Genomic DNA, 16422 nt, shown 5'->3' with positions numbered 1-16422 from the left:
CCCCTCACTTCAGGGGCAAGGCATGGTCTAGACATGGTGCCAGGGAAAAGGGGGGGGGGGAAGACCCAGACCTGCCCATTACTCTGGGTCCCAACCCGGGGACCCTCTGACTACGTCTACAGTCATGGCTTCTTGCGCGGGAAATATGCAAATGAGGCTAAGCGTGGAATATCACCAAGCCTCATTTGCATACCTAATGAGCAGCCATTTTTGCAGAAGAGGCTCTTGCGCCAGAAGAAGCATCTACACCGCCCCTTCTTGCGCAAGAAAACCCCTCTTGCGTAACGCCGTTCTTCCTGAAAATAATCAGCGTAGCGGCGTTGCACAAGAGGGCTTTTCTTCACAACAAGGCGCAGTGTAGACAGCTCCTTCTGGCGCAAGAGCCTCTTCTGCAAAAATGGCTGCTCATTAGGTATGCAAATGAGGCTCAGTGATATTCCACGCTTAGCCTCATTTGCATATTTCTCGCACAAGAAGCCACGAGTGTAGACATAGCTTCTGGTAGCAGCTTTGCCCTTTACCTCCTCTAGTTCCCTGGGCCTTTCCCCCTGGGACCCTTTGCACCCTCCTGGCCCTTGTCGCAAGGCCAGCACCCTGGCAGGGATCAGGCAAGAGCCTCCCTCTCTAGCCCCCCAAGCCTGCCCAGCATGGCTCTCCCAAAGGTGCTTGTCAGGGAGCCAGACCCTGCACTTTCCATGGTCAGAGCCTAACTAACTACTCTCTGCTGGGCAGCTCCTTTTATAGAGCAGCGTCCCAGCAAGCTGCACCCTGATTGGCTACTTAAAAGCCTCTCCCTCATTGGCCAGGGCTCTGCACAGGCACCCTCCAACCTGCCAGTGTGGGGCAGTCGCCCCACTGCACTAGGTAATAAGGTCACACTCGAAATCCCCCATTTGTATTGTGTTTACTGTTTTTATATCCTCTCCCTTAGCATCTCAGAATCCCCATCCCTCGCTGGCGAGGGGTCTGCCATGTGCTCCTGCTGCCCCTCTTACTAGTCGAGCCTGGAATCTCTACCCAGAGAGCTTCTACGGTTCAGTTTGCTTCATTTACATATTTTACTATATTTGACTCTATGCTTCCTTTCACAGATAATTGCCACTCTCCCACTAATCCAGCCTACTCCGCCGTTCCGACATGTTTTGTACCCTGATCCCACTGCGTCCCATTGATTATCCTCTTTTACCAAGTTTCTGCGATGCCTATTATATAATACCACACCCCCAAGTTCATCGTTCTTAGTATTTATACTGCTAGCATTTGCATACAAGCACTTATCAAATTTGTCAGTATTTAATTGTCTGCCTTCATGAGATGTAACTGAATGGGACTCTTTCATTGGATTGTTTCTCTTCAGTCCCTGTTTGTACTTTATCAACATCTATCGTCTCCTTTTCACTAGTAAATAGAGGAGCCTCTTCAATAAACCCCTCCTAAGGGATGTCTGTAGTGTTCTCAGTAAGTGAGTCCTTAGGTAGCCACCCAGGAGAGATTCAGGTGCCACCCAGCTGATAAGCAAAGCCCACACAGCGGCCATACCTGGCAGCATGTGTTTCTACCAGTGGTGCACATCTGCACAGGCCTCAGAGCAAATAACAAAATTTATTCTGCACATAGGTGGAAAAATTAGAGTGAACATTGACTGTCTTGTTTGAACTGTGTGTTCCTCCACACCTCTTGGCTCCCCCTCCCCCCCGCCCTTTGTTTAAAAACTCCTCCACAACCCTTTAATTTTATAGCCAGCAGTGTGGTTCCATTTTGCTTTTGCGTAGAGCCTTCCAGGTCTTTGGGGGCACTCTGAAAAAGAGAATCTGCCTCCTGAGCACATTCCACGCACCTGCAGCCCTCTTCTGTGTGCCACGCACAGCTGCGGCTTTCATAGCCCAGCACTTCCCCCTTCCACTGGCTGCCCAGCGGCAGCTGTCGCTGGCTGCCAGGCCCTAGCACACAAGTTCAAAGCCGCAGCAGATCAATACGAACTCGGCACCTTCAGCACTAAGTGTGCAGCCGTCACTGGCGGCACGAAGGCTACGTTTGCACAGAGGAAGCGAGGGCGGCAATTGGCCGCAGAACCTCTGTTGTCAGTGATCATAGACTCGTAGGATTGGAAGAGACCTCAGGAGTCATTGAGTGGAACTGCCTGCCCAAAGCAGGACCAACCCCAACGAAATCATCCCAGCCAGGGCTGTGTTAAACTGGGACTTAAACACCTCTGGGGTGGAGATCCCCCCTCCCTAGGGAGCCCAGCGCTCCCCACCCTCCCACGGAAATAGTTTTTCCTAATGTCCAACCTAGACCTCACCCACTGTAACTTGAGACCTTTGCTCCTCGTTCTGCATCCGTCACTACTGTGACCAGCTTTTCTCCATCCTCTTTGGAACCTCCCTTCAGGAGGCTGCTCTCAAATCCCCCCTCACTCTTCTGTAGATTAAACAAGCCCAAATCCCTCAGCCTCTCCTCGTAGGTCATGTGCTTCAGCCCCTGAATCATTTTGGTTGCCCTCCGCTGGACCCTCTCCAATGTGTCCACATCCTTTCTATAGTGGGGGGCCCAGAACTGGACACAACACTCCAGATGTGGCCTCACCAGAGCCAAATAAAGGGGAACAATCACTTCTCTGGATCTGCCGGCAATGCTCCTGCTAATGCACCCCAATATGCCATTCGCCTTCTTGACTGGAAGGGCGCCCTGGTAACTCATCTCCAGGTTCTCATCCACTGTAATCAGGACCAGACGGAGGCATGGGTGAGCCGGGCAGCTGCCCAAGACACCAACTGATGGGGGACGCCTGATGGCAGCTGTAAGGAGCGCACGGTGTCCCTTACAGCTGCCATCAGGCACCACGCACCCGGCTCCCACAGTGCCGGCCCGCCCACATCCCTGCAGTGCTGGCCAGCAACGCCCTATCCCCCATGGCCAAGGGGCCCTACATGGCCCGGCGTGCGCCAGCAGCGACAGCCGGGCCGGACTGGGCCACGCTTGCACTGTGCACCCCGGGGGCGGACCACACCTGCACCGTGTGGGCCCCAGGCTGCGTGCCAGCAGCCGTAGCCAGGCCGCGCATGTGCCGTGCACCCCGGGGGTGGGCCTGCGCACCCTAGGGAGGCTGGCCCGCTCCGCACTGGCGGGCCCGCACATGTGCCGTGCGCCTAGGGGCGGCACCGCACAGAATGCCTCGGGCCGGCCCTGACTGTGATCCCCAGGACCTGTTCTGCAGAACTCTGTACAAGGAGCCAGCTTGACTCTCCGCTCCCAGTCAGAGGCGCAACGCTGCTCCGGGATCCAGCGGGACCCGGCATACTGACCCCTCACATGGTTACTGTTCTAAACCCGCCTTGCTGTGCAGAACCACAGCCCAGTGTCACGTCAGGCCCCGCTTCCCAGTGACTCCCAGTTTACTCTGGTGTACGTGGGAGGAGAACCAGTGACGTGCTGCAATATCCGTCCCTGGCTAATAATGGCCAGTGGACACCCAGAGGGAAACATGCCCCTTAGAAGGGAATAAAGGGCCAGATTCGCTATTGGTGCAAGCTATCGGTTTATTGAGTGCAGCTGACAGAATACCCTCTTGCACCAGAGAGGACATGGGCCCATATTGTAGCCAAGAAGGCTAATGGCATATTAGGGTGCATTAAGAGGAGCATTGCCAGCAGATCCAGAGATGTCATCATTCCCCTTTATTCGGCTTTGGTGAGGCCACATCTGGAGTGTTGTGTCCAGTTCTGGGCCCCCCCCTACAAAAAGGATGTGGACGCATTGGAGAGGGTCCAGCGGAGGGCAACCAAAATGATTAGGGAGCTGGAGCATATGACTTATGAGGAGAGGCTGAGGGAGTTGGGTCTGTTTAGTCTGCAGAAGCGAAGCGTGAGTGGGGATGTGATAGCAGCCTTCAACTTCCTGAAGGGAGCTTCCAAAGAGGATGGAGAGAGGCTGTTCTCAGTAGTGACAGATGCAGAACAAGGAGCAATGGTCTCAAGTTGTGGTGCGAGAGGTCCAGGTTGGATATTAGGAAAAACTATTTCACTAGGAGGGTGGTGAAGCGCTGGGCTGGGTTCCCTAGGGAAGTAGTGGAGTCTCCATCCCTAGAGGTGTTTAAGTCTCAGCTTGACAAAGCCCTGGCCGGGTTGATTTAGTTGCGATTGGTCCTGCCTAGAGCAGGGGGCTGGACTTGACCTTCTGAGGTATCTTCCAGTTCTATGATTCTATGATTAATGAAACCCCAAGGGTTTATCCAGGCATTACATTGCATTTGTTTTTCCCCAGTGTCACCTGGCTCAACGGGGGCGGGGAGAGCCCTGCCGCCAGCATGCTCATCCCATAAGGGCTGTCAGGCCTCAGCAGAGTTGCATTCAGTTCCCATCCCTGCCACAAAGAACCCTTGTGGCCTTGGGCCAGTCACTTAACCTCCCTAGGTCTCAGCTCCCCACCGCTAGGCTGTCCCGAAGGAAACATTCGTTAGCAACCATGAGGGGCTCCAATACTAGACTGATGGGTTGCCAAGGGTACCCCTCTGCCAGGCACGCTACAGAAACACAAATTAACACTGAACTCGAGTAGCGACTTGGGCACTAACCAACCGTCCTTTGCAGAGCGCCTAGGCACACACTGCCACGATAAGGGCCCTGGCCAGCGTTTCTTGCTCCTCCCGGCTTCTCCCACAACTGGTCCCTTGGAGATGCAACCAGCTATTTTTATCGGGCCTGCTGAGCCCCGATTGGCTCCCTCCCGCCCGGGCCTTTTGCAGGCTGTTCAGTTCCCAGCCTTATGCTGCGATGTCGCCAGCACACCAGACTGGCTGCCCAGGCCCGTGTCTGCACTTTGTCAGGAGTTTCCACGCAGCTCCAAGCACGGGCTTCACTCGTAAGGTCAAAGCCCGACAGAGGAAACGCATTGAAACAATCAGAGAGCTCGGGTCAGCCCCAGTTTCTTCCTCAGGCTCTGGGAGGTGTCAGTCCTTCAAAACCGACAGCGGGGCTTGCTCCAGGTTTACATGCTCCTAACACTCAGATGGGCGGGCAGGCAGAATTGCCGGGCTTGTGGGCAAGGGGCGGGGCCTCAGGTGGAAGGGCGGGGCTGGGGACAACCAGACCTCAGCACCACCCAGGTTGTGCCATGGCCCCGCCCCCAGCCAGCCCTTAGCACCGCCCAGAGGGCGGGGCTCCAACGGCCGTTTAACGAGCCCGGAGTTCTGGCTACTCCCAGAGTACGGCGATGTCTACACTGACACGACCTTGTGCCGGAAATATGCAAATGAGGCTAAGCGTGGAACATCGCCGAGCCTCATTTGCATATGTAATGAGCCGCCACTTTTGTGGAAGAGGCTCTTGCGCCAGAAGGAGCGTCTACACAGCCCCTTCTTGCGCAAGAGTGGCGGCTCATTAGATATGCAAATGAGGCTCGGCGATATTCCACGCTTAGCCTCATTTGCATATTTCTGGCGCCAGTGTAGACTTAGCCTAACAGCCACAGCTGGGGACTCTGGGCCCTTTTGAATCACCGGGCCCCGGGGCAGTTGCCCCTCCCGCCCCAGTGGCCGGCCTAAGATTCCAAGCCAGAAGCCCGGCTGGGCAGATCGGCTGCTTCTCTGCCCAGCTCCGACCTTTGATTCCCAGGCTCTGGGAAGAGGGGACCCGCGGATGATCCCCCGTTCCGCAGGGCGGAGCTTCGGAAGGCTGGGTTTTCATAACCAGAGGTGGGGAACGGGCATGAACCGCTCCCTGGATGTTCCTTGGGAAAGCCCTTCACCGTGTATGGCCCCAAGAGACCGTCCCTTCTCCTCCGGCACATCTTCAGGATCATCCCTGGGACTGCCGGGTCTCCGTTAGGGAACCCCTCCCCTCCAGAGAGGTGGCGTGCAGCCCGAGCCGCACCACATAAACCCTGCACTTCACACAGTGCCCCCACAGCACCCAGCCAGTAAAGTCTCCCACAGCTCTGGCAGGGTGTTGCCCTAGCTCTCAGACACCCCTCGCGCAGGGGGAGATAAAAATGTGGGGGGATGGTAGGACACCCCCCTGTGACACTCTGGGGTGCCCAGAAACCTCTGTACGGTCGGCGTCTGCTTACCTGACCCATGCTGGAGAGAACTGTCGTTACACCTCACCTCATAGTGATTGGCAGAGTGGAACCGTTTCTGTTTGCCAATTTCCTTTGTTTGGAACGAGATCTGGAAACTTACCAGAGCCAGGCGCCCGGCTGGTGAAAATGGGCAGCTCCTCAGTGGTGTAAATGAGCAGAGTCAATGGCTTGGATGCCTGCGGAGGACCAGGCCTGTGTTCATCCACGTGAGACAACCAGCGAGCACTTCAATCGATGCCTCCGGGAGGGACGCTCTGAAATACTGTACGTGATTGACTGGCCTGCTGGCCAACGGGGCTGTATTGACAGCTCGGGAGAGCACAGTCCATCTGTCATCGAGCGAAGCCTTTCCAGGCAGCCGTGGGGCAGGAGCTCCCTGCACTGCCCAGAAAATCCAGCCCAGAAGGACTCTCGGTGGGGGGGTGAGTTCGGTTTCCCTGCCCCAAAGGGGCCAGGTCGAGTCATTTTTGTGGGGGGAACCAGCCTGGAGACCAAGGCAACCAGCTTCAGTCATTGCAGCTTAAAAACGTGGGCCAGACTTGGCAAAAGCGAAGGGCAAACGTCAGGCAGTGAACTCCGGGGTTGGGTTTCCAGAGGGGCTGAGCCCTCACAACTCCCCCTGATTGACCATGGGACTGATTTTCAGAGGTGTGAGCATCTACAGCTCCCCCCGTGCGGGCTGTGGGTACTCAGCCTCTCTGCCAAGCAGACCCCAGGTCTCTGATGGGGAGGAACTATCTGCCCTGGAGCTGGGAACGCCCATCAGGTACGTTCAAAGACCTCAAGCCCTTAAAATGCTCAGTTACAGGTTGGACCTCCCAGGTCTGGCACCCCCAGGACCTGACCGGTGCAGAACGAGGGAGTTTGCTGGACCAAGGGACATCATCACCAGCCCATCTGCTGCTGGCCTGCTGGCCCCACTGCATCCAGCCAGCAGCCTTCCTGCCTCTGGACTCCCAGCCGCCAGACTCTCTGCTCCAGAAACATGTTGCCAAGCCAGAGAGCCCCAGTTTTGAGCGGTGCCAGCTGTACACAGAAGTAGAGCCAGCAAAACCAGTTCCATCCCCAAGGGGAATTTGGAGCTTTTGAAATTCGCTTTAGTTCCGATTTGGAACGAAAAGTCAAAATTTCAAAATTTCTCATGGAACAGAAATTCAGTGTTTCCAAATCCTATTTTTCCCCAAGTCGTTTTGTTTTCATGCTATTGAAACATGACACCTACGATTGAAACATACATGCAATCTCGTCGTCAATACGTGCTATCTATGGGACGATAGTAACATTCATAGTTTAGTACGGTAGAAAAGAATAATAACAATGAACCCTTTGACATTAGCGAAACAAAGCAAGAATGTCAAAAGGATTCGCGTTGACTCTTTGCCGTCAAAAGGTTTGTCGAAATTCACCTGGGCGATAAGACTGCATTCTTCTGATGCAAAATTGTTCTGTTGAAATGGTTTTGACCAGCACTGCTGAAAGAAAGCAAGAAAGCAAGCAAGAAAGCAAGAAAGAAAGAAAGAAAGAAAGCAAGCAGCCATACCTTGAGGCTACAAGGCATCTAGGAGCCAGTAGCTGCAAAATTGTGCTAGATCTCTGCTCAGGCCCCTCAGAGCTCTGCGGTTGATCTCCAAGCCACTTTTGGTCCCCACTCGTCAGGAAGCTGCCGCCGACCAGCTGTTCCCTGCCAGATGTTTGCACCGGGAGATTTTTCTCAGGGTCTGTGAAACCCTTTCGCTCCCCGAGCTCTGACCTCTTAGCTGGCGGTGGGAGCGGAGTTCCGCCGTAGGAGCGTGAGTCTGACATGTCCCCCGTGCCTCTTCGCAGCCAGCCGACGGCGAGCAGGGAAAACGGGCCCTTCGCCTCCCAGACAGCTCAAGCTGGAGGTGGGGCCAGGCTGGAGAAAAGAGGAGTTTGGATCCAGCGGCCCCGTCCTGCCTCCAGCTCCGCCATTTTGGAAATGTTTGCCTCCTTTCCAGCCGGCCCTGGACAGGTCTCCCCTGCTAAAGCCCCAGCCGCTGGCTTCAGGCCAGAACCTCCCCGCTAGCTCTGACAGCCTCATGAAGGAGCGCTGGTCCCCTGGCTCGTAACCTGCCTCTTCCCCCCAGCTGCGCACCGGGCAAGCCACACAACCACAGCAGGGGACGGTCCCTTTCCCTAGGGGTCAGTGATCCAGCTGCACACCAGGAGCCCTCGGATTCCAGGTTTCCCCTGCCTGGGCCCATAGATTGGGGGCTAGGCAAGCCGCCATCCGCTAGCCCCCCCGTAGGGTTTGCCCGGGCGCCTCCCTGATGCACAGCCGGGTCCTCCCGCTTCAGGGCGTGAGGCTCCTCCAGCTAATGCGGGTCGGGAAGGCTCTGCCCCCGGGGCAGGTTGTCAGGGCTGCCGACAGAACTGCTGGGGCCCTGGCAAGATGGGGGGCTGGCTGTAGGACCCCGGAAGGGATGGGACCTCAAGCAGAAGGGGCAGGCCTAGGGGCTAGGCTCCCACACCGCGCAGGGTCCCAGGCCCCGGAGCAGCTGGTGCTGGGCAGAGACGGGTCTAGATGGATCTGCAGGTCGAGCCGTTCGCCCCTTCCCATGGCAGGCTCCGAGTCCCCTGCTGGGGGCTGCATGTCGGCTTCAACCCACCGCACCTGCTGCAGCTGCCTCCGCGGGGGTCAGTGCCTCCAGACTCCCATGGGGTGAGCCCCAGGGGGGAGCTCCGGGTTGGGGGGGAGCTCGCGCAGTGGGAAGGAAGCTTGGCCTGGCATCCCACGGAAGGCCCTGGAGTTTCCCCAGGCTCCATGGGACCCCGCCTGCCCCTCCCGCCCCTGTCAGAGATCGGTGGTGACAGATGCTCCCCCCTTACGGCCGTAACCCTGGAAACGGCACCGGACATTAAACCACAACTTCCTCCAGGGCACTTATCCTGCTCTGGGCCCGCCCTGCCCGGGGCCCCCCCAGATCTTCCGCCTGCAGAGAGGATCCCAGGAGACAGCAGAGCTGCAGAGAAACAGACAGACCACCCCAGTCAGAGGCTAGGGCGGATGGAGTCATATCCCCCCCCCGTCACGTGTTTCCTTCCCCCTAAAGCCCCCTCCAGCTGACGTGTCTCATGCTGACCCAGAGGGCCAGCCCTAAGCATCAGCTCCCAGGGGCTGGATCCCCACCTCGGGGGGAGCCAGTGCCTGGTCCTGGGGGCGGAGGGGGGAAGGTGAGACAAGGCCATGCGGTGCGGGGGGAGTGGGAGTCAAGAGACATCGATAAAGAGAGGACTGGGGGGGGCAAATGGAGACACTCAAGTCTCCATCACCCAGGCGTCAGAGGCCTGGTTGTCGGGAAGCTGCCTCGTGGCGTCCCCGGCCAGGGGAGAGGCAGGGCCGGGCCAAAGCTTCGGAGGCGCCGCTAAGGCCTGTGGGACCCGGCTCTGCATCGAGGAGGCACCCGCCTGCCCGGGAAAATGGCACAAACCCGCCACAGCCCCTCCACGCTGGGCTCCCTCCTCCGCCAGCCTGCCGCTGGGACAGGTACCGAGGGCGAGAAGCCCCTGGCACTGCTGCAGTGTGGACTTACCTGCGTCCCGCCATCGTCTGGCCACGCTCCGGGCTGGACCAGAGAGGACGTCAGCAGCAAAGGGGCATGTCCTGGACACTGGGACGGGGGCAGCATGGGCTAATGGTTAGAGCCACAGGGAATCAAATCTGTTCTGGGCTGCGCCACTGATCAAGGGCACTGATCAAGGGCAGTTTAGACATCCGGGCAGAGGCCTCTGTGTCATGCAGGGGCTAACCAGGCTGCAGCCCGTGTCCTGTTCCTACAAGTTCAGGGGTGTGTGGCATTGGGTTCTGACCCTGTCATCTACGGGGCTGCGTGCGGGATCAGAAGCTGAGATGGTGCATGGACCCAGCGGCTCGCTGGGGCTATTTAATTTTTTTTCCCTGCAGTTCCATAAATAAACACATCTTGACCTCCGAAACATTTTGTTCTATTTCTCGCCGCAAACATTCTTCCCGTCCGGCCCTGCCGCCCGCTTCCCATGTCGGGCTGCGGAGCCATTTATCAAGCAGCCCAAATGTGTTGGCGGAGCTTTCAATAAATAAACCAGCCCCGGGAAAAGGCTGGGGGGGGGGGGGCGGGTTATCACCGATCACTGACCCGGCGCCCTGGAATTATTTACGGTGGGAACGCGGGAGCATCGCTCGACGCTACGTACAGGGGCTGGGTGGGCGGCACCGAGCGGAACTGAGCCACCGGAGATCTAGTTGGGAGTCCAAATGCGACTCACTGTCTTAGAAGAAGAAATCGAGGCCCCTGGAGACCCCCTGTGGGAACGAGAGGCCGTGGCTGCAGGATCGCGTCTGAGCTCACTGCGCCCATTTTACACCCTGGCTCCTCTGCCGAGCGCTTTGGATTTGCTAGGGGAGAGTCGGGGGTCACTCGTAGGAGCACAGCCGGGCAGGGCCCTCAGAGGAGACCCCCCAAGATTGCTCCAAGCCCAGCCGTGGCCACGGGGTTCACTCAGGTTCCTGCCCCGGCCCCAAGGGGAGGATTAGCTGGAGAATCGGTTTCTCCCCAGCTCTAGCTGCGGGAGCAGAGGGGGAGTCATCGGCTCTGGCCAGAGGCCCCAGAACGCACTGTGCCCGCCCTGGAGGTTAGCCCGGGCTCAGCACACAGGACCACAAAGCCCCTCTCCTCTCTGGGGTCCAGCCAGATCCCCCCTCCCGAGCCAGGGGCAAAGCGTGCCCACTGCTCCGTGCTGGCAAGGGGGACGCCAGGGCTGCCCCACTACAGTGCCCCCAAAGGGCACAGTCTTGGCAGCCCAGAAGCCCCTGCCCATCCCTCAAGCTGACCTAGGCTTCGCTGCCCCAGCCAGGCGGGCCCCGTGCCGGTGACGTCAATGGCAAAAATAGGCTGGGGATTGCATCGCCTCAATCGTGCCTTGTTGAAGGGACCTGTCCTAGCCTCCCCCTGAGACTGTGGAGCAGCATGGGCGGGTGCCCAGGGCCGGGTTCTGCTCCAAAATAGCTACTCCCACTCGATCACAAATCACGTGGCTTGATACAGGCATGGCTGGGTCAGGGCCTCGGGCCAGGGCTACGCAGGGATCACACTGGCTGATCCTAATCAGCCCCCTTTTTGGCCTTAGCAGCCACGAATCTGTCCCCAGCTCTGCCGCGGACTCACCGGGGGAAGCTTGGACACGACACTTGGTGTATTTGTGCCTCAGTTTCCCCAGCTGCAGCATGTCCCCTTTCGAGACTGATGCCTGTAGAGCGCTAGGCGCCACGGGGGCTCTCAGACACGGCACACACTCGCTTATTACAAAATATCTTTTATTGGTAAAATATCTCCCACTTTTCATCGACATCATCCCGCACAGCCTTGCACTCACAACGCCGGCAGCCCAAGAGGCATGTGGCAACAGGCGACAGGCTTGGGACCAGCAAACGGCCCCTCAATCCCCGGGGCTGTTGGCGGTTCTCCTCCCCTCTACCGGCTCAGGGGTGAAACGCCAAGCCCCACTATTCTGCAGGCCTCTCCGGTCAGCGTGGAAAGAGCAGGACGCTGAATTTCAATAGGTGATAACAAGCTATTTTAACATCAGCACCGGCTACTCGTAACGTCGATAACCACCTGGAGCCAGAAGGGACCGCGCGGACAGAGCACAGGACCGGCTGTCAGGACGCCTGGCTACTTGGCTCACCTCCGACACCTGCCTGATGTCGGCACCGTGGGCGAGTGACTTCCTCCCCTGGGCACCAGTGTTGCACCCTAGCCAGTGAAGATCAGCGTTACGCACTCAGGCTTGGAAAGTGCTTGGAGTTTTCGGGGTTTAAAAGCTCTGTGCGAGTGCTGCTTCTGGGTCCCGTTTCCGCAGCTCACGTTGTGCCCAGCCCTCGCGTGGACGACAGAGACCCGGGACAGGAGATCCCATCCACACAGGGAGGACGGGACGGTACAACCGTACTAAACACAGGTCGAAGGGGGAAATGACACAAGAGCCAAGCAGCATGAGCCAGAAGGAACTGGCTCCGGCTCACCGCGCCGGGTCCGACATGCAAAACCAGGCTGTTGTGTCGTTTTTGAAAGAAAGACTCAATCTTAGAAACAAAGCGACTAGCACACCCTGGATAAGCACCTTCTTCCCCCTGCATTCAGCCCGCCGTGTGGAGTGCATGCTTTTGTTCCTCGCAACAAATACGCTCTTTGTTTCAGAGAGATCAGTGTGCTTTGGGGGGGGAGCAAACATCAGAGAGACAAACCATGAAAGGGGTTTGCAGAAGTTATGAAGCAAAATGACAAGAGACGACGGAGCGGGGACATGCTAGCGGCTTTCAACTACCTCAAAGGGTGTCACAAGGAGGAGGGAGACAAATTGTTCTCCTCGGCCTCTAAGGACAGGACAAGAAGCAATGGGGCTTAAACTGCAGCAAGGGAGGTTTAGGTTGGACATTAGGAAAAACTTCCTGCCTGTCCGGGTGGTTAAACACTGGGATAAGTTGCCCAGGGAGGCTGTGAAGTCTCCATCACTGGAGATATTTCAGAGCAGGTTAGATAAACACCTGTTAGCGATGGTCGGACGGTGCTTGATCCTGCCAGGCGGGCAGAGGGCTGGACTTAATGACCCCTCGAGGGCCCTTCCAGTTCTAGGACTCGATGGTTCTATACTAAGAGTCTAGGAGACTCGGGCTCCTGGAGAATGGGGCCGATTTTGGGTCCAGGGGCCCTGGGAGATTCTGACCACCCAGTAGCAAAGTGGCCAGGGGTAGGACAGACAGAAGGGGATCGACACTGTTTGGGGGGAGCAAAAGGAAAGGAGGAAAAGGGGGGGAATCCTTTTCATATGAAAACAAGGAACCAAGGGAGGGAAAATCCTCACACTGAAAACTCTCCTCTTGGTCCCACCTGTGCCCATCCTAACCCCCCCCCTTGTGTCCGTCCCCACGTTTCCCCCACTTGGGACTGGTCCACTGGTTCAAGCCTTGGTGTAGACCCTGCTCCTGCAGCCACTGGCCTTTTACCCCACCCCCCACCATCTAGCCCCGCTCTGGGGAGGTCCCGCTGGCGGGGGGTTAAAAGCGCAGGCTGTGGTGAGAGCTGTGTCCGCACTAGGACCCACACAGGAGGGACTGTGGCCTGGGAAGCCTCGGGCTGGGGTCCTCTGGGGCTCACAACCGCCCCCCAACTTCCTGCTGCTAAATGGGAGCAACGTGTCTGAGCTGAATTCCAGCTCCGTCCTGGAAGGGACCCACGATGGGGGGTGAAGGAGACGGTGGCCCCTGGAATTACCCCGTGGAGCTGAGCACAGTACCTGGCCCAGGCAGACTGACCCCTTCCCGGCACGGACCCTCCCCCAGCCCTGTCCCCACCCCAAGGGACACGATGCAGCGGGGACCCGCAGCCCAGGAGGCCCCGGCCTCAGCACAGGACCGTGTGGCCCGGTGCCGACAGCGGCTGAGCGTCCCTGCAGCCGACTTCCCAGCCGCACCGGGGACAGAAGAGAGCCTCGGGCGTCACCCATCCTTTCCTCAGCAGAGCTGGCAGGAAGAGCGGAGGCCCCCTCCCCTCCCCTTGTCTCCGGGGGGTGGGGGGCACTCGAAGAGCTCCCCGGCCCGGTGGGAAATCCGTTGGTCCTGAGCCTGCCACTCGCGGGCAGGAAATATAGAGCTATGTAGAAAAAGGCAGCTCCCAAACGGAGTCTTGGAAACGCACGTCTGTCTCCACCGCCCAGCCCCGCGCTGCACACACAGAAGCCGATGAATAAATAGACGTGGTTGAAATCGCCCCGGTGGCGTGCTGACACGGGGCCCCCCCTTCGCCGCTGCACCGCACCCCCCCAGTACCCGCCGCCCCTCTGCCCGCTGTCTCACCAGGCAGTCCGGGGGCCCTGCCGGCAGAGGAGTTTACGGAAGGCCTTGCGGAAGTCCTGGTTGAAGATGGTGTAGATGACGGGGTTCAGGGAGCTGTTGCAGTAGCCGATCCAGAAGAAGAACTGGAACACGCTCTCGGGGACCTTGCAGAGCTCGGGGCAGATGGCCCCCAGGCTGTAGAGAAAGAAGAAGGGGAACCAGCAGAGGACGAAGACCCCGATGACCACGGCAAGGACAAAGGTGAACCTCTTCTCCCTGTTGAGGTGGGTCTTCCGCTTCCACGGGCTGGCACTCAAGGTCTTCACCCGCCGCACCAGCAGCACCTCCCCCTTGGCCGTGGCCAGGGTCTCCATGCCCCGGGCAGAGCTCTGGGCATGCCCGTTACTCTGCTTGAGGCTGCAGTGGGGGGAGCGCTCCGGCGGGCTGGAGCCAGGGGGCTCTTTCGTCTCCGCTGGGGGCTGGCAAGGGCTAGCGACCGGTGGAGGCGGCTGCTCCTCCAGGCTCAGGAGAGATGTCCTGTGGGCAGGGCACGTCGGAGTCATCGGCGGGTCCTCGTCCTCCACGCGCCCCTGATGCCCGCTGGGCTCTCTCGCGTCCGGCTGCTGGGGAGAGGTCTCCACCGACAGGCCCGCGGTTTTCCTAGCTGCCCCCTTCTCCCCAGCCTGGGGTTTCTTGCCCGTGGAGCCGTGCCGGGTGCGGTGCTTGGCGATCAGGTAAATCCGCAGGTAGACCAGGATCATGATGATGCAGGGGGCAAAGAAGGAGCCGATGCTGGAGGAGAGGATGTACCAGGCCTCCTCGTTGAGTTTGCACTGCGGCCGGCCGGCCTCGTGCCCCCCCTTGTTCCCCTTGTAGATGAGGGGGGGCAGGGAGATGAAGGCCGCGATCATCCACACGATCAGGATGATGCACTTGATCCTCCGGGGCGTCCGCTTGGCGTTGTACTCGATGGCCCGGCTGACGGACCAGTACCGGTCCAGGCTGATGGCGCAGAGGTGCACGATGGAGGAGGTGCAGAAGAGCACGTCCAGGGCCAGATAGATCTCGCACCAGGTCTTCTGGAAGTGCCAGTAGCCCATCAGCTCGTTGGCCAGCGAGAAGGGGATGATGAGGGTGGCCACCAGGATGTCGGCCGCCGCCAGGGACACCAGGAAGAGGTTCTGGGGGGCTTTGAGCGCCCGGCTGGTGAGCACGGCCAGGATGACCAGCGAGTTGCCGAAGATGGTGAAGAGGATGAGGAAGGTGATGACGGCGGCGATGGCGGCGGTGGCCTGGACCGAGTAGTCCTTGCGGCCGTCCATGGCTCGAGGAGGCGGGGGGCGGGTTCTCCAGGGCAGGGGGCGCAGACCCGGACCCTGGCTCGAGCTCGCAGCCTCAGCTCCCGGGGCTCAGCAGCCCCATAGGGCGCGCGGGGGCGCAGCGCCGCTGCGCTCTGCCTCCCCGCCGGCGCGCACCGACTTTGCCCAAGTCCGGCCCGCGGGGCGCTGCGCCGGGGCGAGCCGGCAGCTGCCTGCGCTGCTTTTGAAGGCAGCCGCGGCCGGGGCTGTGTGGTCGCTCCCCCATCCCCGGCGTGTGATGTCAGGCGGCTCCGCGCTCTCCCCTTGGCAGGCGGCAGGGCCGGGGGAGGAGACGCGGGCTGGGGAGGGGCGGGGAAGCGGCCGCCGCTTGGCGGAGCATCCAGAGCCAGCCGCCGCCTTGCAGCGGGGCGCCCCGGGGGCGCGGGGCGGGGCGGGGAGCTCCCCCCTCCCCAGGCCCGGCCCGCAGCCCCCTAGGACTTGGGGGTCAGGGGGAGGGGGCCCTGCCCTGCTGCAGAGTTTGAGGACAGCTGGGCCACGTGCTGCAGAGCCTGACTTTGGAGCCACCGGCTGGGAGCGGGACTTTCCTCCGCCCCCTTGAAACTCAGCGGCCTGGGAAACCCGGGAGCCAGGCGGCTACCAGGAAAGCAAAGGCTGCGGTTAAAGCTGGTGACCTGCCGCCCCCGGGCCCCATTTGTAGGCTCCTGGGAGGCCGGGGCCTGTTCCCAGCCCTGCCCTGGGAGCTGGGACAGCCACTGGCTCCCTTTCCCGTGTCCCGCCCCTTGTCTCTTTCCAGCAGGAGCCTCCCTCTGGCTGTGCCTGTGCAGCACCTGGCGCCAGGCGCTCCTGGGAGACGGCCCCTGGGACGGAGCGGCCCTGTGGCACCGATCGATGGCCGGTGTTTGCCCCCGAGCCGGGGCGCAGCTGCACTTTAGAAAGAACAGGGCCTGGGTCGTCCTTCCGCTCCACAGGGAGACTCCCGTGTTTAAAACACACTCCCCTTGCGCAGGTGTTGGCTGTTTTACTGGGGCGGCCCGGCCTTCGCTAAGGCCTGTTATCGGCGGATTCAAACCCCTCCGCCCTTTTAGCTCAAGAACAAACTCTTCACGCTTTCAGGCTTAAAACCAGGGGCCGGAGCGTCCGAGACCCCTGCTCTGCCAAGTGGCACAAGAAAACAGAAAGCAGCTGTAGCTCCCGATT

The 16422-nt window shown here is 59.4% G+C and overlaps 1 protein-coding gene across 1 annotated transcript; it reads right to left on the bottom strand.

The window, feature by feature from the left end:
- Window positions 1–11372: 11372 nt before the first annotated feature.
- On the bottom strand, window positions 11373–15512 carry ADRA2B (adrenoceptor alpha 2B). The gene has a single exon (XM_014576548.4). The coding sequence runs from the start codon at window positions 15226–15228 to the stop codon at window positions 13924–13926; it is 1305 nt and encodes a 434-aa protein (XP_014432034.2). The 5' UTR covers window positions 15229–15512; the 3' UTR covers window positions 11373–13923.
- Window positions 15513–16422: the final 910 nt, after the last annotated feature.

This window comes from Pelodiscus sinensis, chromosome 28 (assembly GCF_052426305.1).
Source record: "Pelodiscus sinensis isolate ZL-2025 chromosome 28, ASM5242630v1, whole genome shotgun sequence".
Classification (NCBI taxonomy): Eukaryota; Metazoa; Chordata; order Testudines; family Trionychidae; genus Pelodiscus; species Pelodiscus sinensis.
The sequence above is the reverse complement of the archived record's forward strand: the minus strand, read 5'-3'. Positions and strand labels throughout refer to the sequence as shown.

Excerpts from the sequence above, each read along its gene's own strand:
- ADRA2B (XM_014576548.4), bottom strand. The coding sequence starts at position 15,228 with ATGGACGGCCGCAAGGACTACTCGGTCCAGGCCACCGCCGCCATCGCC.